Raw genomic sequence first — 23,592 nt, forward strand, 5'->3', positions numbered from 1 at the left:
TTGATGCCGGCTAAATTAAATAGCCATCATCTGTGTCTAACTGCTGTGACCGAAGCTTAAAGGGATCTATCCAACAGGATTTTGCTATGTAAAGTAAAGGCAATGTCATATTGGCACTAAAATGCTGAATCCAAGCATACATTTGTTGAAGATTGGATTCTTTTTGTTGAAAGATCAGATACTTGATTGCTGAAATATCTGTAATCAATGTTCCAGAAATACACTGCACTTTGTGTGACGTGTGCATCGGCGGCAAGACTTTATGGGGCCGTTTCTCGCTGTAAAGTCCTCCTCCTGCATCCTCTATGGTGTGCCCGCTTTTCTTTATTTAAATTTTGTGCTGCGCCATCATTGCTGCTGTTGATAGCGTGTGCACAGTGATACAGTGTTGATGTTTTCATGAAAATGGCACCAGAGTCTGCGCTTACCATGATTAGACATGAGTGAACCTTTGGAAGTTCGTTTCGGAGGGCACTGAGTGAAAAAAATTCAATTCAGTCTACCCCTTAGTTTGTCCACAGCTCCACTGAAGCGTGGTCTGAAAACGGAGATCACATCCAGACAATGGCAAGAAAAAAGGAAAAACAGCCAGCACCAAAATTCTCAAGAATAAAAAACTTTTCTTTATTTCTTAATTTTAAAAAAAAAGAGAGTGCAAAAGTGGAATAAAAAACATAGCGTACCCTTACATGTTTCAGACCTCACAGGGTCCTTAGTCATAAGGCTGCTTTATACACAACGATATCGCTAGCGATTTCGTTAGCGATGTGACACGCCTAGATCGTTGTTACGATTTGCCGAGATCGTTCTTAGGTTGTTTTGTAGCGGTCACGCGTACACATCTCACAAACGACGCTACATCGTTCAGCGATATATTGTTTGATGAAGGCGGTCGTGTGGATGTTGTTCGTCGTTGGCAGGGTGTCAAACGTAGCAATATGTCTGCTGCGTTCCAAACGACGAACAATATTTTGAAACTGAACGACGTGTCAACGATCAACGATTTTCACCCTATTTGCAATCGTTCGGAGTCACACGCAGGTGTCACACGCAACGACGTCGCTAACGATAACGGAAGTGCGTCACGAAAACTGTGACCCCGACGACATATCGGCAGATAAATCGTAGCGTGTAAAGCGCCCTATAGGCTCAAACTAGGCCTATGACTAAGGACCCTGTGAGGTCTGAAACATGTTAGGGTGCGCTATATTTTTTATTCCACTTTTGCACACTTTTTTTAAAATGAAGAAATAAAGAAAAGTTTATTCTTGAGGATTTCAGAGGGCACAGTCAAAGCTTTGATAAGGTTCAGTTTGTAACATTGGTTTGACCCGAACCTCAATGGAAGTTAGTAATTGGGCATTTCGTGTCTCCACCCACATGCAGCCAGCCATAAGCAGAACACTTCCGGTGGAATGTGGACGGGGTTTTGCAATATTATTTATTTTTATTTTATTTTTTTATGCACACTGCATCTGATCACGCTGATTTTACCCTAAGTGCGAGCCGGTCATACACTGCAAGCGGCTCGCACAGGGTTGAGCATCAATCATACCCAAGCACAATACTGCTCACTTGAGTGGTTTGCACTTTTAACTTGCTCGAACCTGAACTCTGGTTTGTTTTTCAGTTTGTATTCGAACCCGAACATCAGCTTCGCTCATCTCTAACCGTGACCTCCAGCACCATTTTATTGAAAAGACTGTAGAGAAGACTATGAGCAGCATTGATGTTTATTTTTTTACATCTGTGCACGCGCCCCTGCCGCTCATAGTCTTCTTCACAGTGTCTTCTATAAAATGGCAGCGGAGATCACGTTTCGCACATTCGTGGACTCCGGCGCCTTTTTAATGAAGACCTCATTACTGTGGTAATGCGCAAGCGCCACCAAAATAGTAATGTCGGCGTAACGTGAAATTTAAATAAAGAAAAGGGGCAAGTCTTAGAGGACGCAAGAGGAGGACATTACAGCGAGGACCCGACCCACAAAGGCCCACCCCCGCTACACACGTCAATGAAAGTTTCAGTACTTTTCTGGGACTTTGATACAGATATTTCAGCAATCAAACATCCGATGTTTCAACAAAAGGTATGCTTGAATTCAGCATCCTAGGCACTGCCTTTACTTTATATAGCAAGATCATGGTGGTTGGTTCCCTGTAATTAAAAGCTTGAAAGAGGCCCCATGGAGAGAGCGTTCAAATCTAGCTTGTATGATTGAATACAGCATGTTTTCTGGGGGTTTTTTGTTTTTCTTTTTTTATTTTGTTAGTTTGTTGCTTTTTTTTACTAACTAAATGTGCTGCCTCATCTTTGTCTGGATATATCTTTTTCTTTTTGAGTTGTGAACCTTCTCAGAATGGAAACAATAAAGCACAAGAAACAACTAAAATCATAATTTCCTATCTCCTTCTATTTACTTAGTCTTTATTGCTTGTTGCTTAGATGTGCGTTAAAACATTGTGTGTTTTGTACATGTTTTTATGCCTTTTGGAAAGAAGATTTATTTTTTTACCCTTTACAACAGTTTCACGTGCTCATGAACAGGACATCATTGACTTGAAGCTTTCCGCTACTTTAAATGCCTTTAATATCTTTGTTTGTGATGAGTCTTGCAACATTGCTGATATTAAAATCCAAGGTACGTCTGTCACATCAGTTTGAAGGAGAAGGTTTAGCTGTTATTTACATTGCGTAAAACGTGGGGAGACCAGAAAATGGGCTGATAGACTTAATTCACATGGATTCATAGAGAAATTCTCACTGGCTATAATAGGTAAGTGTGATGATGTAGCTTGGATTATGGTAGACATTTGTTAATCATACAGCCACAATAGTAGGTTAATTGGTTATGTAATGAAGTAAATGTAGATGAGTAGGTTGATATTTGGAGAGTCGAGTTTAAGTTGAATTTACTGAAATCTGCGGTTTAAGCAAACTTGAACATTTGGAATGCGATTCGTGTTTCACGAAGGGAAAAAAAAAATGCCGTTCACCAATTCCCACACTGGTGAAGCATGGTGGGCGAACGTCATTTTGCATTGCCATGCAGCCCTCCCCATAATGCCCCATAGCTGTGTACACACTGACAGGGCCATTGACAGTAAGGATGCACATGGAGTCATAGAGTTTGGTGTACGTCATTTTCACCTGTATACTCCTTTTGTAGGTTGGCTGCAAGATGTAATAGGCTACTTCTTGCTGCCATTATCATTTAGGGATATATGGCTGAAAAAGATGTGCAACAGAACACTGTGTCTTTGCATCATTACTGTAAAGGTCTTGTCAGCGTATGTGCCCTAATCCCAATTTGCGTGAATTGAGCCTCAAGTCCTGTCAAAGCGACTGAACAAAAAAGTATAATATGATGTGAAAATTGCCTTAGGATTTGCTCATTATGTTTCATTTTTGCATTTAGGTATGGTTGCCTCATTTATTGTACAGGCCCACAAAAAAGATCTATTTGCTCGTCTACGTGATATTGTTGTCATTAATGTAGACCCTAAAACCATTCATCAAAAGGTAAAGGATATATTTGTGTGTATTGTAAACCTTTGTAAAAGTCCACTGTAAAAATAACAAGACAATGCTTCAATTATGTTACTAGCATCCAAAAATGTAAAGGTAAATTGCTGAAGAGGCTTTGCTCAAGAGGCTTTCACTATAAGGCTATGTGTCCACAGTAAAAGGTCCCTGCGGATTTTTTTGCCTGAAAATCCGCAACTTTCGCGGCAAATCCGCACCCGCGGATTTGCCGCGGATTTACCGCGGATTTACCGCGGATTTGCCGCGGATTTTGATGCGGATTTCATTTTTTTTTTTTCCCCCATTCAAAACAGAAAATCCGCACCAAAACTGCACCAAACAATTGACATGCTGCAGTTTGTTCCGCATCAAAATCCGCGGCAAAATCCGCAGCGGAAAAATCCGCAGCATGGGCACAGCATTTCCATAATGCCATTGAAATGGCTGGGGAGTAGCTGTGCTGCAGATTTTCGGCAAATCCGCGCTAAATCCGCGTCAAAATCCGCGTCAAATCCGCGATAAATCCTGTAGCGTGGGCACATAGCCTTAGGCTATGTTCACACACTGTGTTTTTTTTTTTTTTACCCCTGTTTTTGGTGCGTTTTTGCTGCAGAAATTTCTTGAGGCATTCTTGTAACCTTTCTGCAGACATTCCCCAGCCAAACCTATGGCAAAAAAAAAATTGCTGTGCGCACACTGCGTTTTTTTCTGTAGAAAATTCTTTCAGTAGATTTTCTTAAGAAAAAGAATGTGCATGTCACTTCTTTTCTGCAGCTAACTGCGTTATTCACTCCATTGACTGTAATGTAATCATGAAATCACGCAGGGAATAACGCAGGTAGCAAATTCTGTGCGTTTCATTGCGTTTTCCTGCGTCATTCCCACGTTATTTCACGTTTTTCGGGACATAATGTTCATCACTGCTTTGATGTCATAATGACAGGAAGAAAAGAGTAACCACACAGATCACACTCAATCCCTGGACGCCGCACAGAAGCTCTTCCGTGTGACCTTTGTCGGGTGTCCGTGCAGTCTGTCTCCCGCTCCTTGTCAGCCCGGTGGCTCCTCGCACTGCAGTATCAGCAGCTTCTGACACTGCAGTGCGGGCAGCCGTGGGGATGACTGCTGCTAGGCGGTTAGATGAGATCATTACCTGTTGTGATGATCTCCTGCACTCCTGACGTCAGCGCTGTCACTGCCTTCCATTGCCCGCCGCGTTCTCACGTCACGTCTCCCGTGCGGCCCGAGACTGTCACTAGCGGTGAAGTCATGGGCTCCCGCGTATCGCTGAGAACGCGGCGGGCATAGAAGGCAGTGACAGCACGGACGTCAGGAGAGCAGGAGAGCGTCACAGCAGGTAATGATCTCATCTAACCTCCTGACAGCAGCGCTCGTCATCCCCTGCAGTGACCTGGGCTGACCTATTGATGTTAGCTCAGGTCACTGCACTACTCTCCCAGCCAATGGGGAACATTCTGTTCTTCATTGACTGGGACAGTGACTATGGTATGGATCTTCGTGGGACCCCCTTATTGGATTACGCCGGACACGGATTTGAGTGTTCTTTTCAATAAAATGATGAAAAAGGGAATGTTTTGGGGAGTGTTTTTTCAAATAAAACTTTTTTGTTGTCTATTTTTTTATTTCTTACTGACTGGGTTCATGATGTCAGGTATCTGATAGACGCGTGACATCACTAACCCCTGGGCCTGATGCCAGGTGACATTACACATCTGTTATCAACCCCATTTATTACCCCGTTTGCTACCGCACCAGGGCAATGGGATGAGTTATGGCAAAGCGCCAGGATTGGCACGTCTAATGGATGTGCCACTTCTGCGGCAGCTGTGGCCTGCTATGTTTAGGCTGGGCAGTGTCCAATAACGGTGGACCTCCCTAGTCTGAGAATACCAGACCACAGCTGTCCGCTTTACCTTGGCTGGTGATCTGATTTGGGGGGGGCCCCACGTTTTTTGTTTTAAATTATTTATTTAATGTAAAATAACAGCGTGAGGTGCCCTCTGCTTTGGATTACCAGCCAAGGTAAAGCTGTCAGCTGTGGTCTGAAGGCTGCAGCCGTCTGCTTTACCCTAGTTGGCTTCAAAAGATATGGGGGACCCCATGTTGTGTTTTTGTTTTTTGTTTTTTTTTAATTTTTTTAAATTCATCTATCCATCTTTCTATCTATCCATCTATCTATCATCTATCTATTATCTATATTATTTATTGCTGTTAAAGCATTAAAAAAACGCAGGGACCAACCTCCAAAAAACGCACCAAAAACACATGCGTTTTTGTTGCGTTATTGGTGCGTTTTTTAACACATGTGCGCTAATCCTTCACTCTGAAGAAATTTCTTAAGAAAAATAATTTTTATAGTGTGAACATAGCCTTAAGCGGGCTTTACACGCTACGACATTGCTACGACAAGTGATCTCGTTGGGGTCACGGAATTTGTGACGCACATCCGGTCGCTTTAGCGATGCCGTTGCGTGTGACACCTATGAGCGATTTTGCATTGTCACAAAAACGTGCAAAATCGCTCATCGGTGACATGGGTGTCCATTCTCAAATATCGTTACTGCAACAGTAACGAAGTTGTTCCTCGTTCCTGCGGCAGCACACATCGCTCTGTGTGACACCGCAGGAACAAGGGACCTCACCTTACCTGCGTCCCGGCCACAATGTGGAAGGAAGGAGGTGGGCGGGATGTTGCGTCCCGCTCATCTCCGCCCCTCCGCTTCTATTGGGCGGCGGTTCAGTGACACTGCTGTGACGTCGCTGTGACGCTGAGCGAACCGCCCCCTAGAAAGGAGGCGGTTCGCCGGTCACAGCGACGTCGCAGGGAAGGTAAGTCCGTGTGACGGGTCCGGGCGATGTTGTGCAACATGGGCAGCGATTTGCCTGTGTCGCACAACCGATGGGGGCGGGTACGCACGCTGGCGATATCGGTACCGATATCGCAGTGTGTAAAGCGGCCTTTAGGGTATGTGCACACATTCAATACTTGCAGTAGATAACTGCAAATATTGAAGTGTTGGTAGCAAAAACCCTGTGTAAAATACCCATGTTTTTGCTTACGTTTTTAAGCTTTTTTTCCCCATTCTTTTGACTGGGGGAAAGAATTGACATGCTGCAGATTCGAAAATGCTTCAAATCTGCAAGGAAAAAATGAGCAGCGTGTGCGTGTGATGTCAGAAGTTTACCACGATCTGTACAACCTCAGTTAGGAAAATTTAAAAACAAGTTAAATGAAAGAATGCAGATAGTAGCCTTCTTAAATAAGTTGTTCACGTTTGATACACAGGTCTGCAATATCTCTGTGACTGTAGACTGCCAGGTCGCAATGGCGTCCAATGCACATAAATCGAGATTCCCTGGTACTCCTGGTGCAAGCAGACGGTCATGTTACTACATGTACGTGAGTTGCATGTTTGCGGTCACATGCCAGCTAGGTAGGTCCGTATTTTCTTAATTCACTTCTGTTGACAGAAGCCGAACACGTATAGTCAGCTTGTGATCTCAAGTATGCGAATCATATACGTACGGTCACATGGCCGCTTGCTCACATTGGTAATACTAGAGAATCATGACAGTGTGCACACGACATCCTGTCATGATTCGGCCTTCTCCAGTCACATAGTGACTGCAGAAGTTTGACCTATGCGTAGACAACCCCTTGAATTCTTTTAAAATAAAATTACTTCTATGATACAAGTATACATTAGCTAGAAATAATAGGAATTTATTTGTATATTGCTTTACCTTAATTTTCTTTTGTATTCATTTAGGCAGTCTACATTTTGGGGGAAGAAGTCTTCAATTTGCAGATGACACTTTATCCAGATGCAACAGAAGGTGCTTCATACACAAATATGTCTGCTGTAGACGGTGAAATTTCGCTCAGAGTAGGCTGTATCCACATTGTGTATCTTCATAAATTTCTTATGTCTCTCTTGGTGAGTGATGTTTTGCGATTACTTCTGTGCCATGTTGTAGTTGAATGTAGTGTAGTTTAAATGGGTTTATTGGGATATTCTACTAGTGACCTATTCACCACTGAAAGCTCCCCAGGTAAGTATGTAGGTGCAGTCGCTGTAATGCCATAGCCCCCTTCAATGAAGTACCTGGCATGGCAATGTGCCTGGTGCTACTGATCATCTCATTAGAGAGAACTGTACTGAATGTCGGTGACCTGCTCCAATAGGTGCTGTTACCCATTTGTTTTGTTGATCTGTATTATATGGTGGAAAATAATTTCAAGATGCCTACCTATGGTTCAGTTTTCCCCTATATGGCACATAGTGGGATATATGACCAGTGCCAGGAAGAGTCAATTGGGCATCATGCCATTGTTATTTTGAGCCATAGGAATTTCGATATAAATCTTTGTGAATGCTATGTACATATGTTATACCAATACTAATGTTGAGGAGAGCCATAAAATGAAATACTTAATTAACCTCTTGACAAGGGATTGTGGGAAATATGTCGATTTGCCTTACATAATTCAGGTTTCAGATCGTACACATGACACAGATATAAAGATGGCCGCCATTTCCTGTTATCCACACCTTGCTTGGAATGCAAGGAATGTCCAGATGAAAGAAGACCACCATATAAGGGAAGACCCCTGGTCAAGCTAGAAGACATCACAGACCAAACCATCAGCATGGATCCACTAAATGACGTCCCTCCCATCATCATGGTTTCATCCACTGGAGTCAGACCTGCCCATCAACAGCAACACGGATCTCCCCATTCGCTAGCCCATGAACTGTCCCACTAAATGGGCATATCTGAACTTGTGTACGCCCCTAGCCTATATCAGAGGACGCATGAGTCTCCTCAGTCTGTTTTGGTGCCATTTTCTACTGTGACCAAGAAGAGACTTCATATCCGACTGTGTCTGGTATGAATTCTTTTATGCATGCACTTGGCCCATATCAATTCGGCCAGGCAGTAGGCAACTAGTGATCTCTGGTTAAGAGTTCACCTTAACACTAATAATAATTGTTTGAATGTTATAATTGTATTTTTAGAATTATGGTACCATAGCTGGTATTTTATAACCCATGTGTAGTGACCCAGCTTCATTATGGCTAGCTTTAATGGAGTAATTGTTCTGTTCGGCTAATGATTGTTCTTGTTAATTTTGTTTTGGTTTTGTTTGTTTTTTTTATAGAATTTTATGAACACATTCCAAACAGCCAAAGAATCAATATCCTCCGCCACTGCTCAGGCTGCAGAAAAAGGGGCATATAGTATGAAAGACCTTGCACAGAAATCCTTCCGTCTCTCTATGGACATAAATCTCAAAGCTCCTGTTATCTACATACCTCAGTCTTCTATCTCTACCAATGTTATTATTGCCGATTTAGGCCTGATAAGAGTCCAGAACAAGTTTTCTTTAGTTCCTGAAGTCAATTCACCTCTTCCTCCAGTGATCGATAAGATGGATATTCATCTTACAGAGCTGAAGTTATCGAGGTCTGCATGCCCTATCTGTCCATATCCCTTATATTTTTTCCATTGATACATACTTTACAACTAAAGAGATTACTAAAAATGTTAAATTAAATCCTTTATTTCAGGACAATCATTCAAAAAGGATCTCCCCAACCAGAACTGGAGCTATTGGAGCCTGTTAATCTTCTAGTTTCTGTACAGAGAAACCTGTCGTCATCTTGGTATTCTCAGATGCCAGCCATGCAGATTGATGGTGACTTGAAGCCCATGCAGGTATAGTAGTGCTCATTTTATTCCAATATGTGTTGTGTGAATATATTCTTGCAATGAAAATTATTTAATCCTCGTCACTAATTCGGTTTATAAGCAAAGTCTCCAAATTTTCTGCAATTTGCAATAAACCAAAAAAGAAAAACAATAAATAACTCAACAGGGAATCATGCTCTACTTCTGCATGTCACAGTACATGTTGACATTCATGGTTCCCTCCAATGGTCTGTAGCTCCGCGCAACCCCAAACTATGACACTCCCACCACCAAGCTTGACTATAGGCAAGACACACTTGTCTTTGTACTCCTCACCTGGTTGCTGTCACACACACACTTGACACCATCTGACCCAAATAATTTTATCTAGGTCCCATCAGACCACAGACTAATGAGAAAATACGGTCTAGAACACCAATGTGTGTGAACTAGGTCCTAGCTTAAAAAACACATAACTATAGTAAAGTGAAAAAGCTGCACACTATAGGGGGATCAGAAATAAAGGCAGCGCTTTTTGCTGATGACGTTGTACTGTATATGGGGAACCCTAGCGTGGATTTGCCACAGACTCTTACCTTGATTGAAAAATTTGGATTGTTTTCAGGCTTTAAGTTAAACAAAAAGAAGTGTGAGATCCTGTTCTTAAAGGGGTATCACGGAACAACAGGGAGAAATTCAAGTGATGGTTGTCTAGATGGGATACCTATAGCACAAACATCAATCAAATACTTGGGAGTACATATAGGAAGAACAGAGGGAACAATTTACAAATTGAACTATGGCCTGCTAATCAGGAAAATTATAGCTCAATTAAAGGGATGGAAAGGTCTACGTAGCTCTACCACTACTGGCAAGATGCCACCTGATATAAAGGATAAGCTTTCCTAGGCTGCTGTACCCCTTTCAGATGATCCCGCTGCTGCTAAAACTAAAAGATGTTAATAGACTTAACTCAGCTTATGCGGATTTTGTATGGAGGGGAAGGAAATTCAGAATAAAGTTGCGTATGCTGATGAAGTCAGTGGAGGAGGGAGAACTTAGTGTCCCAGACGTTCGGGGGTACAACCTTGTGTGTATTATGAGACACGTGATTGGATGAGAGGAACAAGTAGGCACTCAGATCATGGTATGGAAAACAAGTATGCATCACCATGGGATCTGACGTTCATTATCCATTCCCCATTGTCTAGGGCTGAAGGGCACATAAGAAACTCCATTATATTCCAAGATACCATGCTAACCTGGTAATTGATAAGAAGGAAAGTGGGTCTGTGAAGATGTAATTTACCCTCTCACTGTATATGCTGTGATACTATGTCATGATATGTATATTTCCCTGGTTGTATTAGTTGTAATTCATGTATTTTCTTGGGGGAGCTACTGGTCTCAATGTGTCTCTCTCATACAATTGTAGTCTTGGCATCTAATGTGATTATGTAAATAGGCTGTCCTCTTCTATCCAGAGTTGTGTATCCAGTCTGTAATTGCATTGGCCAGTGAAGGAATAGTCATTGTGCTGCACAGCAGGGGATCCCTTAATCTACTGTGGCTGGCAGACATATCGGAGCCCTGTGATGGACCAAGCCATTGATGATAGGATGTGTGACCCCTACCCCCTGAACAAACATGGTGGGCTGGTCAAGGAGCACAGACAATGCATTTCCCTTTTTGTAACTTCAGATTGAGCTGAAACTTGAAGAGAGCAGGAGCCCCAGCCTGGGTGGCTGTGGACACGGACGGAGCTAGGCCTGTGTGGCGGCCCGTGGGATTGTGTGGAACTCTTTGGACTACTGTAAGGACGATTGCTTTGTTATCCGGTCCGAGGATTGTCGGGAAGGGCCCCCGAATCTGTTTTATGTGGACTAATCGTGTGCTGTTCCTGTATTCCTGTTAATAAACCTGTTGGATCGTTCCTCGGCCTCGTCCATCCTTTGCTCTCTTGTACACTCCCGTCACAAACTGGTTGGCAGCGGCGGGATCAGAGCAGAAGAAATGGAGGACAACAGCCAATCGACGTCTGAAACCAGAACCTCAGGATACAGGAACTGGACTGTGGCGAGTCTACAAACAAAGGCCCGTGAATTAGGTGTCGGCTACAAAGGACCTTCTAAGGAGCAACTAATTGAGGCATTGGAACACGCTTGCCTGCAAGATGGCACCGAGGAACAATTTCCACAGCAAGGGGAGCAAAGACTGAAGCCGGAGGTGAATACCCAAAAAAGTCAATGGGTTGTGTGGTACAAGGAGGAGATGGCACTGCTGGATAAGGAGCTCGCTGTGGAAGCCGCGAGAGGTTCCAGACAGACTGTAACCCCAGCACCCATCATGAGGGAACTTCCCAGGGTGTCCCGCAAAGACTTTAAGCCGTTTAATGAGGCTGCAGGCGACATTGAGGGCTTCTTCCAGGACTTTGAGCATCAGTGTCGATTTAATGGAAGTCCCGGACAGGGAGCGTGTCCGGCATCTGGTTGGGCTCCTAGAGGGGGGAGCTGCTGAAGCCTATAGAGCTATGGACCCTCGGTGGAACTGTGAGTATGCGGATATTAAACAGACTATTCTAGAACATTATGCTGTGACCCCAGACACTTACAGGACTCGGTTCCGTGCTTTAGCCTGTGATGGGGAAGTGTCTTTTAAGATATATGCTCATAGACTCAAACAAATATGTAATCGCTGGCTGGAGGCAGAGGAGGCCTTATCTTGGGAGACCTTCCTGCAGGTCATCCTAAAAGAACAATTCTTTGCCCAGTGCCCCGCTGAGATCCGGGAATGGGTGCGTGAGAGAAAACCAGCGACAGTGGAGGAAGCTGCTGCTCTCGCTGATGAGGTGCTCACCATCAAGCCTCAGTGGAGGGTTCTGTTGGAGGATGGAGAGACGCCTAACAGCTCCACAACACCGGATGCCCCCAGTTATTCTGTCCCCATTGTTCCCCGTTCCTCTAAGCCACCACATGTTGATACCCGTGTTAATGTGCCTCCAGTTGCTTCTACTGCACTTTCTGGAATACGCCGGGGAGAGGAAGTAACAGAGCGCAGGTGTTATGTTTGTAGGCATCCCGGGCATTTGCAGGCCTCATGCCCAGCCAGGCCATGGAGGAATCATCCTCAAACCCCTACAGCACCTTCAGGTGGGAGCCGGCCTCCAAGTTCCCCTACCCCTTTCCCAAGAGGACGCCTTGGATGGAGGGAGACCCAGCTCAGATGCTATCAATGTGGACAGCCAGGGCATCGGCAAGTCTCCTGCCCAGCTGTTCAAATAAGGACTGATCCTGCACCCAATCGGATTGTTAATTATTTACAGCCCAGTGCCATGGAGGAAGATGTGGCACCGTTATGTGAGGACTGGCCTAGTGACTCAGCCCCCCATGTTGCACCACCAGGAGTTTACGGGGTGCGACCCGCAGTTATGACGACTTCTGCTCATCGAGGTAAGCACTTGCAGGAGGTTGTGCTGGATGGACAGAGACTTGTTGGATTTTGTGACTCGGGTGCTTTCCTCACACTGGCTGATCCCCGAGTGGTTCGGCCTGAGGCAATCCATAGAGGACCTGGGATTGTTATTGAACTGGCTGGTGGACAATGGAGGATTATTCCCACAGCCACTGTGGATCTGAACTTTGGTTTTGGGGTCAGGCGATGTGTGGTTGGGGTGATGGGTGGTCTGCCTGCAGCTGTTCTCCTGGGCAATGATGTGGGAGAGCTACGATGCCAATTCGTGGCTGCATGAAGCCACATGTAAGTAACGCTCTGCCTGTGTATACTTAACCAGTGACCTGTAGAGGTCCCTAGTACGTACACAAGTTGGGAGGGGGAGGGATTGTGAAGATGTAATTTACCCTCTCACTGTATATGCTGTGATACTATGTCATGATATGTGTATTTCCCTGGTTGTATTAGTTGTAATTCATGTATTTTCTTGGGGGAGCTACTGGTCTCAATGTGTCTCTCTCATACAATTGTAGTCTTGGCATCTAATGTGATTATGTAAATAGCCTGTCCTCTTCTATCCAGAGTTGTGTATCCAGTCTGTAATTGCATTGGCCAGTGAAGGAATAGTCATTGTGCTGCACAGCAGGGGATCCCTTCATCTACTGTGGCTGGCAGACATATCGGAGCCCTGTGATGGACCAAGCCATTGATGATAGGATGTGTGACCCCTACCCCCTGAACAAACATGGTGGGCTGGTCAAGGAGCACAGACAATGCATTTCCCTTTTCGTAACTTCAGAGTGAGCTGAAACTTGAAGAGAGCAGGAGCCCCAGCCTGGGTGGCTGTGGACACGGACGGAGCTAGGCCTGTGTGGCGGCCCGTGGGATTGTGTGGAACTCTTTGGACTACTGTAAGGACGATTGCTTTGTTATCCGGTCCGAGGATTGTCGGGAAGGGCCCCCGAATCTGTTTTATGTGGACTAATCGTGTGCTGTTCCTGTATTCCTGTTAATAAACCTGTTGGATCGTTCCTCGGCCTCGTCCATCCTTTGCTCTCTTGTACACTCCCGTCACAGGGTCTTTCATGGAAAGTGTCTAAGTATCGAAATCCCTGGGCATTCCCAAACTTCCCTCAATGACGAGACAATAAGTTATTTATTAGATGGAAAGAAAAAGGGCATCAAGAGAATGAAGGATGTTATGAATGTGGAAGATACAGTGGATGACAGGTCGGAAAGTGCTTGATAAATATGACCTCAATAGCTCACATATTATCCAGTATGAACAATTGAAGTACGGAGTAATCAGAGATCTTGGCAAGATTAGAAGAAAATTGAACAAAAGTCCGATTGATGAGCTTCTGGAATGCGATGTAGCAAATTTAAATGTGTCTCAAATTTACTGAACATTTAGGGGTGTGCTTATATCTCAGGAAGATAGTCGTACCCTAACAGCATGGGGAAAACAACTGAAAGGACGAGAAGTGGTAGGCAATATACTGAAAGGATGGGTTCAAGTGCAGAAACGCGTCACCTACGAGGGATAGAGAGACACTCAATTTAGCTATTATGGGCTTTAACATACCGGGAAGGGATACACGGTGCCCTAAATGTCAAAACGAGAAAACTGATATGCTACTTGGGTTATGGGAATGCAAGGAAATCCAGAGGTTCTGGAACCAAGTCAGAATATTTTCCCAGTCAACATGGGGAATATCTTGCAAACTAGAGTTAATGATGTGGATTTTCCACTCGTTTGAGGGAGTAGTTGAAGGGGGACCAAACATGCAGGACAAGAGTTAATTTGCAATAATACATGACATAGCCATGATAGCTAAACGGTGCATCTTAAGACACTGGATACAAATGGAGGTCCCATCTACAAAGAAGGTTATCGACGAATTACACAACCTTTTGAGGTTGGAGAAATTAGAAGCGGAAAGGGACAAAGATAGGATGACGGCTAAGTTCTTTGGGAGGTGGCAAAATTTTATTGAAAGCCAATTCACACAGGGAGAAATAAATAACCTGATGACATCTTTTATACACTCGGAGTGGTACCTTTTGAACGAAATTCAGGATACTTTGGGCAGATTACGGATTACCTAAGATGGGGCTCTGGGCGGAGGGGGAGATGAGACGATAAGGAAGGATTAAGGCATGCTATTAAAAATGGAAACATTTAAGGACGACACAGGGGTTTAATGTTTTGTATTACAGTTTGGAATTTCAAGCTGGGGTATTACCCCTTTCTATGCCACATTCTGTCAGATGAATGTCTTTCTTATGTAATCATACCTATTTTATGTTTTTACAAAATTAAAAAAATCAATAAAAAATGTTTGGAAAAAAAAACAAACTGCACACTAAACACTATATTATAAAGAAATATTGGTAAAACATAACCTCTATAGGAATATTAGAACAATGAAAAATACAATTGGCTAACTGGAAAAATGGAAAACATGAAAAATGAAAATTGCATAACTGCTAAGGATATTTGAAAGAGAAGATATTTAGCAAATGTATTGATCAAATGAAATTGTGCCCGAATTCCATGACAAGGTAATCTCTTATTAGTCGAGAACCTAACCGTAAATGCCTCTCTATGTGCGACTAAAAAATCTGCAGGTCTGAGCAGATAGGCTCCTCTCTTTATAGAGTGGTGAACAGAGCATTACAGAGAGGCGGGGTTCTCAGACAGAAATAACTGAATACTAATGAGAAATGACTGTCTGGAACACCCATGTGTGTGAACTAGCCAGGAGCCTATCTACTGAGAACTGCAGATTTTTAGTCGCACATAGAGAGGCATTTATGGTTAAGTTCCCGACTAATAAGACATTACCTTGTCATGGAGTTCAGGCACAATTGCATTGATCAATACATTTGCTAAATATCTTTTCTATTTCAAATATCCTTAGCAGTTATGGAATTTTCATTTCTTTGTCGCTCTATTGGGAGACCCAGACAATTGGGTGTATAGGCTATGCCTCCGGAGGCCGCACAAAGTATTACACGTAAAAGTGTTAAGCCCCTCCCCTTCTGCCTATACACCCCCCGTGCTCCCACGGGCTCCTCAGTTTTTTGCTTTGTGCGAAGGAGGTCAGACACGCAGAGCACAGCTCCACAGATTAGTCAGCAGCAGCTGCTGACTATGTCGGTTGGAAGAAAAGTGGGCCCATATAGGGCCCCCAGCATGCTCCCTTCTCACCCCACTCTTGTCGGCGGTGTTAAGGTTGAGGTATCCATTGCGGGTACAGAGGCTGGAGCCCACATGCTGCTTTCCTTCCCCATCCCCCTCAGGGCTCTGGGTGAAGTGGGATCCTATCGGTCTCCAGGCACTGAGACCGTGCTTCATCCACAACTCCTGTGGAGCCTGCTGGATAGGAGCCGGGTACAGTTCAGGGACATGGCCCTGCTACGTGAAGGTACTCTGTATCCCTGTGGGGACCGCGCACGGCAACACCTCAGCTTTGCTGGGTGTGCTAGTGCACCGGGGACCGCGGCGCTGACCGGGTTAAACTGTGCCATTACACACTCAGCGTCGCTGAGTGTGTTTATATGTAGGGGCTACCGCGCTAACCGCCGCTGCCATGGGAAACTGCGGCGCGGCTGGGACTTGTAGTTCGCCGGGGACTTCGGCGTCGGCCGCGCTTTTACGGCGGCCACGCGTATACTCGAGTCCCCGGCTTGCTTGCGGCCTAGTTTCCCTTTCTCCCGCCCTCAGCCCTGACAGGCAGGGGAAGGGCGGGACGCTGCACGGATCGAGCAGCACTGAGGGCTGGAGTATGATTTCCATACTCCACCCCCCTCACTGTGCACAGTGTGAGCACCTCGGCCACGCCCACGGCTCCCTCCTCTCGTCAGGACGCCGCAGCCATTCCTGTCAGCTCCTCCGACGCTGCAGAGAGGGATTAACCCTGGGAGACCCAGACACGGTCTCTGGTGGCCTCATAATCGCTTTAGGCGGATGGTAAGCAGCACCTGTGGTGCTAGCCCCATGGTGCTGTAGTGTATTGATACATTATTTGTTTATAGTATATATTTTACACTGTATGAGCACAGTTCATTCTGGCTATATACCCTAGTGTGTTACTCAGGGAAAACAATAGCATGGCGCCCACAAAAGGCAGGGGTGCCAAAGCACAGGCTTATTATGCTGCCTGCGTCGCTTGTACGACCCAGCTGCCGGCAGGTTCCATTGACCCTCATTGTGTGCAATGTTCGGCCCCTGTGACACTTCTTAAGCCAGGGCCTCTGCTAAGAGGGGCCCAGGGGGAGCCACCTGTTGACACTGTCCTAGTGATGGGGACGGAGTTTGCAAAACTCTGAGACTATGACTAAGATACTAGAAGCCTTGCAGTCCAGGCCGGTATCTCAGCAAAGGGACTCTGTTGAATCATTGTTCCCTGGCGCTTCTTTTGCCCCAGCATTCGCAGCCGTATGGGCGCTACAAGCTATCTCAGCAGGTCAAGCGCAAATTGAAGCAGCCACATGCACGGCCGCGCCACAAGTGGCACCCATTACCACCCAGACCTCGGCAATTGCGTCTTACGCTATTATTGCTGTCCTGGACTCTGCGAGCCGTACGGCGGTCGCGGCCGCCAATTCGGTGGTACTCCGCAGGGCCTTGTGGCTACGGGAATGGAAGGCAGATTCTGCTTCCAAAAAAGCGCTTAACCAGTTTGCCAATTTCTGGCGACAGGCTGTTTGGCGAGCGTCTGGATGAAATCATCACACAATCCAAGGGAAAGGATACATCCTTACCCCAGTCCAAACAGGACATACCCCAACAGAGGAGAGGGCAGTCGAGGTTTCGGTCCTTTCAGGGCGGGGCAGGTCCCAATTCTCCTCGTCCAAAAGGTCTCAGAAAGAACAAAGGAACTCTCAGGCATGGCGGTCTAAGTCACGTCCTTAAAAGGCCACCGGAGGCGCCGCTAACAAAGCGGCTTCCTCATGACTTCGACCTCCTCTAGTAGCATCCTCGGTCGGTGGCAGGCTCTCCCGCTTTTGCGACACCTGGCTGCCACAAATAAAAGACCGCTGGGTGAGAGACATTCTGTCTCACGGTTACAAGATTGAGTTCACCTCTCGTCCCCCGACTCGATTCTTCAGGTCATTCCCGCCTCCCTAGCGAGCCGAGGCTCTTCTGCAGGCGCTGTGCACTCTGAAGGCAGAAGGAGTGGTGATCCCGGTTCCTCTTCAGCAACTGAGCCACGGTTTTTACTCCATCTTGTTTGTGGTCCCAAAGGAGGACGGGTCTTTCCGCCCGGTCCTGGACCTGAAACTGCTCAACAAACATGTAAAACCAGACGGTTCAGGATGAAATCCCTCCGCTCCGTCATCGCCTCAATGTCCCAAGGAGATTTCCTTGCATCGATCGATATCAAAGATGCTTATCTCCACGTACCGATTGCTCCAGAGCCCAGCGCTTCTTGCGCTTCGCCATAGGAAACGAACACCTGCAATTCGTGGCACTGCCGTTCGGCCTGGCAACAGCCCCACGGGTTTTTACCAAGGTTATGGCTACTGTAGTAGCGCTCCTACACTCGCAGGGTCACTCGGTGATCCCGTACTTGGATGCTGATCAAGGCACCCTCTCAAGAGGCATGCCAACGCATCCTCGACGCTTCCCTGGAGACTCTCCAGGGTGTCGGGTGGATCATCAATTTTCCAAAGTCAAATATGACACCGGCCCAATCGCTGACATATCTTGGCATGGAGTTTCATACCCTCTCAGCGATAGTGAAGCTTACGCTGTTCAAGCAGTAGGCACTACAGAAAGGGGTACAATCTCTCCTTCAAGGCCAGTCACACCCCTTGAGGCGCCTCATGCACTTCCTGGGGAAGATGGTGGCAGCAATGGAGGCAGTCCCTTTCGCGCAGTTTCACCTGCGTCCCCTTCAATGGGATATCCTACGCAAATGGGACAGGAAGCCGTCGTCCCTCGACAGGACCGTCTCCCTCTCTCAGGCGACCAAAGCTTCCCTTCGGTGGTGGCTTCTTCCCACTTCGTTATCAAAGGGGAAATCCTTCCTACCCACATCCTGGGAAGTAGTCACGACGGACGCGAGTCTGTCAGGGTGGGGAGCGGTTTTTTCCCCACCACAGGGCTCAGGGTACGTGGACCCAGCAAGAGTCCTCGCTTCAGATCAACGTTCTGGAAATACGGGCAGTGTATCTTGCCCAGAAAGCGTTCCAGCAGTGGCTGGAGGGCAAGCAGATCCGAATTCAGTCGGACAATTCCACAGCGGTGGCATACATCAACCACCAAGGCGGCACACGCAGCCGGCAAGCCTTCCAGGAAGTCCGGCGGATTTTGATGTGGGTGGAAGCCACGGCATCCACCATATCCGCAGTTCACATCCCAGGCGTGGAAAACTGGGAAGCAGATTATCTCAGTTGCCAGGGCATGGACGCAGGGGAATGGTCCCTTCACACGGACGTGTTTCAGGAGATCCGTTGCTGCTGGGGGGTGCCGGACGTCGACCTCATGGCGTCCCGGCACAACAACAAGGTACCAGTGTTCATGGCACGGTCTCAAGATCCCAGAGCTCTGGCGGCAGACGCCTTAGTTCAGGATGGTCGCAGTTTCAGCTCCCTTATGTGTTTCCTCCGCTGGCACTGTTGCCCAGAGTGTTACGCAAGATCAGGACCAACTGCCGCCGCGCCATCCTCGTCGCTCCAGGCTGGCCAAGGAGGTCGTGGTACCCGGATCTGTGGCATCTCACGGTCGGCCAACCGTGGACACTACCAGACCGAACAGACTTGCTATCTCGAGGGCCGTTTTTGTTTTTTTTTTCCATCTGAATTCTGCGGCCCTCAACCTGACTGTGTGGCTATTGAGTCCTGGACCCTAGCGTCTTCAGGGTTATCTCAAGACGTCATTGCCACTATGAGACAGGCTAGGAAACCAACGTCCGCCAAGATCTACCACAGGACGTGGAAAATTTTCCTGTCGTGGTGCTCTGCTCAGGGTTTTTCTCCCTGGCCTTTTGACTTGACCACTTTTCTGTCCTTCCTTCAATCTGGACTGGAAAAGGGTTTGTCGCTCGGCTCCCTTAAGGGACAAGTCTCAGCGCTCTCTGTGTTTTTTCCAGAAGCGCCTAGCCAGGCTTACACAGGTACGCACGTTCCTGCAGGGGGTTTGTCACATCGTTCCTCCTTACAAGCGGCCGTTAGAACCCTGGGATCTCAACAGGGTTCTGATGGTTCTTCAGAAACCACCATTCGAAATGAGAGATATTTCCCTCTCACGACTTTCGCAGAAAGTGGTTTTTCTAGTAGCAGTCACTTCTCTTCGGAGAGTGTCTGAGCTAGCAGCATTGTCGTGCAAAGCCCCTTTCCTGGTGTTTCACCAGGACAAGGTGGTTCTACGTCCGGTTCCGGATTTTCTCCCTAAGGTGGTATCCTCCTTTCATCTTAATCAGGATATCTCCTTACCTTCTTTTTATCCTCATCCAGTTCACCAATGTGAAAAGGATTGGCACTTGTTAGATTGGGTGAGAGCACTCAGACTCTACATTTCTCGTACGGCGCCCCTGCGCCGCTCGGATGCACTCTTTGTCCTTGTCGCTGGCCAGCGTAAAGGGTCACAGGCTTCCAAATCAACCCTGGCTCGGTGGATCAAGGAGCCAATTATCGAAGCCTACCGTTCTGCTGGGCTTCCGGTTCCCTCAGGGCTGAAGGCCCATTCTACCAGAGCCGTGGGCGCGTCCTGGGCTTTGAGGCACCAGGCTACGGCTCAGTAGGTGTGTCAGGCGGCTACCTGGTCGAGCCTGTACACTTTCACGAAGCACTATCAGGTGCATACCTATGCTTTGGCGGATGCCAGCCTAGGTAGACGAGTCCTTCAGGCGGCGGTTGCCCACCTGTAGGAAGAGGCCGTTATACGGCTCTATTATGAGGTATTATTTTACCCACCCAGGGACTGCTTTTGGACGTCCCAATTGTCTGGGTCTCGCAATAGAGCGACAAAGAAGAAGGGAATTTTCTTTACTTACCGTAAATTCCTTTTCTTCTAGCTCTAATTGGGAGACCCAGCGCCCGCCCCTGTTTTTTTGTGTACACATGTTGTTCATGTTGAATGGTTTCAGTTCTCCGATATTCCTTCGGATTGAAGTTACTTTTAACCAGTTTATAATTCTTTTTCCTCCTTCTTGCTTTTGCACCAAAACTGAGGAGCCCGTGGGAGCACGGGGGGTGTATAGGCAGAAGGGGAGGGGCTTAACACTTTTGAGTGTAATACTTTGTGCGGCCTCCGGAGGCATAGCCTATACATCCAATTGTCTGGGTCTCCCAATTAGAGCTAGAAGAAAAGGAATTTACGGTAAGTAAACAAAATTCCCTTCTTTTCATGTTTTTCAGTTAGACCAATGTATTTTTCAGTGTTTTAATATTCCCATAGCGGTTATGCTTTACCAATATTTCCTCATAATAGTGTTTAGTATGCTGCTTTTTCACTTTACTATATCATCAGACCACAGGACATAGTTTGCAGACTAAAGGGTGCTTTACACCAGACAATATATCGTGCGATAGATCGTCGGGGTCACGGTTTTTGTGACGCACATCCGGCATCGCTGGCGATGCCGGCCTGTGTGACACCTCCTAGCGACGCAGTATCGCTCACAAATCGTGAGTCGTGTACTGGTCGCTAGGTTCCATAATATCGTTTAATTTAGTTGTTCATCGTTTCCATGGTAGCACACGCCGCTCCGTGTGACACCCTGGGAACGATGAACAGCAGCTCCCCTGCGTCACGCGCCCGCCGCCGGCTATGTGAAGGAAGGAGGTGGGCGGGATGTTTACGTCCTGCTCAGCTCCGCCCCTCTGCTTCCATTGACCGGCGGCCGTGTGACGTCGCTGTGACGCCGAACGTCCCTCCCACTCCAGGAAGTGGACGTTCGCCGCCCACAGCGTGGTCGCACGAGACGTAAGTACGTGTGACGGGGGGGTTACCGACTTTGTGCGACACGGGCAGCGATTTGCCCGTGACTCAAAAAGGACGGGGGCAGGTACGATCGATTGTGAAATTGCACAATCGGTCGTACCGTGTAAAGCAGCCTTCAGAATACAGATTACTGGAACTGTTTGTGGGCTTTCTTGAGCATCATCTTAAGAAGAGGCTTCCTTCTGGGATGACAGCCATACAGACCAATTTGTTACAGTATACGACATATCGCCTGAGCACTGACAGGCTGACCCACCACCCTTTAACCTCAGAAGCATATACAAGGAGCACTCGTATGTCCTTTTTTTTTTTTTTTTTTTTTGAGAAAATCTGTATATGATGCTCAGCACATGTACTCCTCTTCTTTGGTCGACCATGCCGAGACCTCTTCTGAGTGGAACCTGTCTTGTTGTTAAATTGCTGTATGATCTTGGCCTCCATGCTGCAGCTCCATTTCAAGGTATTAGCAATCTTCTTATACCCTAGGCCAACTTCATGTAGAGCATGTAGAGCAAAATTCTTTTTTTCAGATCCTCAGAGAATTCTTTCCCATGAAGTGCCATGTTGAACTCCCAGTGACCAACATGAGAGAGTGTGTGAGCGATAACAAAATTTAACACACCTACTCCCCATTCACACCAGAAGCCTCGTAACACTAATGATTCATGTGACACCGGGGAGAGAAAATGGCTAATTTCACAGAATTTGGCCATTTTCTATTGGGGATGTACTCACTTTTGTTGCCAACAGCTTAGACATTAATAACTGTGTGCTGAGTTATATAGAGGGCACACCAAATGTACACTAATGTACTAGCTGTACACTAACTACTTTAGACTGAGTTCACATATCCTGTAATCATTTATTAGAACAGAACCTGCAGAGATCAGTTATCAAAATGATGTCTGCTGGATCCGTTTTTTTTTAACATTGGAGTTATTGGAGAACAGATCCATTACAAATGGAAGAATAATAGATGATTAATTAGCAGTCCGTTAATAGATCCATGCTCTATACACTCCCATGTTAAAACACATCTGCCAGACATCAGTTAGTTCACAATCTCTGCAGAATCCATTCTAACGTATGGTTACTGGACATATGAGCTCAGCCTTACATTGTATGAAAGTGTCATATCTTTGGTGTTGTCTCTTGAAAAGATATAATAAAATATATTTTTTTAAATTTGAGGGGTGTACTCACTCTACTGTAGATGCTAATATATAATTATGGGCAGTAGCCAATAGGATTGTTTTATAAATGTTAATTTTATCAATTCTAAAATATTATTTGCATATTTGCAGTTCCCATAATTATTGAGACATGATTGCTGTTAATGAGCAAACTGAAAAATAGGCTATTATGGTTCTAGCCTTAAGGCCGCTTTACACGCTGCAATATCGTTACCGATATCGCTAACGTGCTTACCCGCCCCCATCAGTTGTGCGACACGAGCAAATCGCTGCCCGTGGCGCACAATATCGCGCGGACTCGTCACACTACCTGCCTAGCGACGTCGCTGTGACCGGCGAACCGTCTCCTTTCTAAGGGGACGGTTCGTTCGGCGTCACAGCGACGTCACTAAGCGGGTGCCCAGTAGAAGCGGAGGGCCGGAGATGAGCGGGACGTAACATCCCGCCCACCTCCTTCCTTCCTCCTTTTCCGGTGGACGCAGGTTCCTGCGGTGTCACACATAGCGATGTGTGCTGCCGCAGGAACGACGAACAACATCGTACCTGCAGCAGCAACGATAGTTGGGAATAGTGGGGCATGTCACCGATTTAGCAATTTTGCACGTTTTTGCGACAATGCAAAATGCTCATAGGTGTCACACGCAACGACATCGCTAAAGCGGCCGGATGTGCGTCACAAATTCCGTGACCCCAACGAGATCGCTTGAGCGATGTCGTAGCATGTAAAGCGGCCTTTAACCATGAGTCCACATA

General features: G+C 46.4%; 1 protein-coding gene across 4 annotated transcripts in view; it reads left to right on the forward strand.

Moving 5' to 3' along the window:
- The window catches only part of VPS13C (vacuolar protein sorting 13 homolog C), a 492,503-nt gene that overhangs the window by 300,000 nt on the left and 168,911 nt on the right, over positions 1-23,592 (forward strand). For all 4 annotated transcript variants that reach the window (XM_075345525.1, XM_075345526.1, XM_075345527.1 and 1 more), the window contains 5 exons: positions 2,528-2,641; positions 3,419-3,522; positions 7,317-7,484; positions 8,711-9,015; positions 9,120-9,267. In XM_075345525.1, the coding sequence (XP_075201640.1) occupies positions 2,528-2,641; positions 3,419-3,522; positions 7,317-7,484; positions 8,711-9,015; positions 9,120-9,267 (839 nt within the window). The remainder of the gene's footprint in view (positions 1-2,527; positions 2,642-3,418; positions 3,523-7,316; positions 7,485-8,710; positions 9,016-9,119; positions 9,268-23,592) is intronic.

Source organism: Anomaloglossus baeobatrachus, chromosome 4, assembly GCF_048569485.1.
Source record: "Anomaloglossus baeobatrachus isolate aAnoBae1 chromosome 4, aAnoBae1.hap1, whole genome shotgun sequence".
NCBI lineage: Eukaryota > Metazoa > Chordata > Amphibia > Anura > Aromobatidae > Anomaloglossus > Anomaloglossus baeobatrachus.